Source organism: Myotis lucifugus, unplaced genomic scaffold, assembly GCF_000147115.1.
Source record: "Myotis lucifugus unplaced genomic scaffold, Myoluc2.0 scaffold_4, whole genome shotgun sequence".
Classification (NCBI taxonomy): Eukaryota; Metazoa; Chordata; class Mammalia; order Chiroptera; family Vespertilionidae; genus Myotis; species Myotis lucifugus.
Window position 1 is genome coordinate 12,810,433 of NW_005871052.1, and position 1,486 is coordinate 12,811,918.

Consider the following 1,486-nt stretch of genomic DNA (forward strand, 5'->3'; position numbering starts at 1 on the left):
TTTTCCTAGCCTGGCCAGTGTGGTTCAGTGGTTGAGCATTGACCCATGAATCAAGAGGTCGCTGGTTCGATTCCCTGTCAGGGCACATTGCCCGGGTTGTGGGCTCAATCTCCAGTAAGGGGTGTGCAGGAGGGCAGTCAATCGATGATGTTTCTCTCTCACTGATGTTTCTGTCTCTCTATCCCTCTCCCTTCCACTCTCTCTCTAAAAATCAATAAAAACATATTTTAAAAAAATTTTCCTAGACATTTAGTCAATAAGGCAAGTTTGAAATATGAAGTAGTACAGCATTTCATATTCAGAATTCCTGGAGAAAGCCTGAGAAACAAATTAGCACATTGCCCATTTTTAATAGGGCATTACCATCCTCACCAGTAAGCCTTCAGACAAAAACACAACTGTCCCTTATCACCATTGTGGTGTCTGCCAGGTCCAAGTAGACCACAAAAGTTGCCATGGAACCAAAGCTCAAATCTAGCATGTCTTGCTATTCAATATCTTTGCCAAGTTGGTTTGAAGGAAGTATTCTAGCAGTATTATGAACAGATACCACACTGAAATCTCAGACACCTGACTACCTATGTCACATTACTAGGTGACCTCCTATTCATTATAAAATTGTGTCTAGGAGCTCACCACCTCTCCCAGCTTGGATTTTCTGCAGCACTACAACAACATACTTGTTTTGTAGGTCAAAGATGCGTTGACATTCCTCTTTGTAACGTTCTTGATGCTCAGCCACAGAAAACCTTGATCCACGGGCAAATTTACTCATTGGCCCTTCCCCAGAGCGGGCCTGTTCTGTTGACATTGTGCGCACCACATCAATCACTTCCCATCGGGACAACTTTTTAATCTACAGGAGATATACACACACACACACACACATACACATACAAATCATTCGGAGATCTCATAGAACAAATCAAGGCACAGTGAGAGAGGTAGACAAAAAAATTTACCCTAAGTAGGTTAAACAGAAAGCTCTGGGAAAGTTAACTCCTGAAAAAGTATCCAAGATCCAGTCGGCTACAAGCTACCCCACAAAATTCTTCAGATTGTTCCTTACATCTGCCTCCTAGCTTCTCCCTCTTTATACAAAGCCCCTAGGAGCATTTAAGTTTCCTCTTCCACACCCACCTCTTCCTCAGGCACGCCAAATTTACGTAGAAGTTGCTTGGCATTTTTCAAAGAGAGGCGACGGAGGTCTGCATCTGTTCCTGTCACTGTTTTCTTCACTGGCTGAGGCTCTTTATCATCCTACCTCAAAAACAGAACAAAACAGGTAAGAATCCCAGTAAGTTTAACTCCTTATAATAGGATCTAAGTTCATCCTGTCAACATAATTGCTTTCCAGATCCTCCATCCCATTCATCTCCACTATTTAACCTCCATTTCTTTCTCCCCTAATTTTCGCCTTCTAGAAATTCAGTCTCACCTTCTGTTGTGTTGGTTTGTTTGGAATCTTCACATAGGAAAATCCTTC

General features: G+C 42.3%; 1 protein-coding gene across 1 annotated transcript in view; it reads right to left on the minus strand.

Moving 5' to 3' along the window:
• Nucleotides 1–1,486, minus strand: part of TAF1 (TATA-box binding protein associated factor 1) — an 80,371-nt gene that overhangs the window by 53,769 nt on the left and 25,116 nt on the right. Inside the window, exons 20-22 of the mRNA XM_023765059.1 lie at nucleotides 1,439–1,486; nucleotides 1,141–1,260; nucleotides 671–856 (exon numbers count right to left, since the gene is read on the minus strand). The exon at nucleotides 1,439–1,486 is cut by the window's right edge and continues 54 nt beyond it. Coding sequence (XP_023620827.1) covers nucleotides 671–856; nucleotides 1,141–1,260; nucleotides 1,439–1,486 — 354 coding nt within the window. The remainder of the gene's footprint in view (nucleotides 1–670; nucleotides 857–1,140; nucleotides 1,261–1,438) is intronic.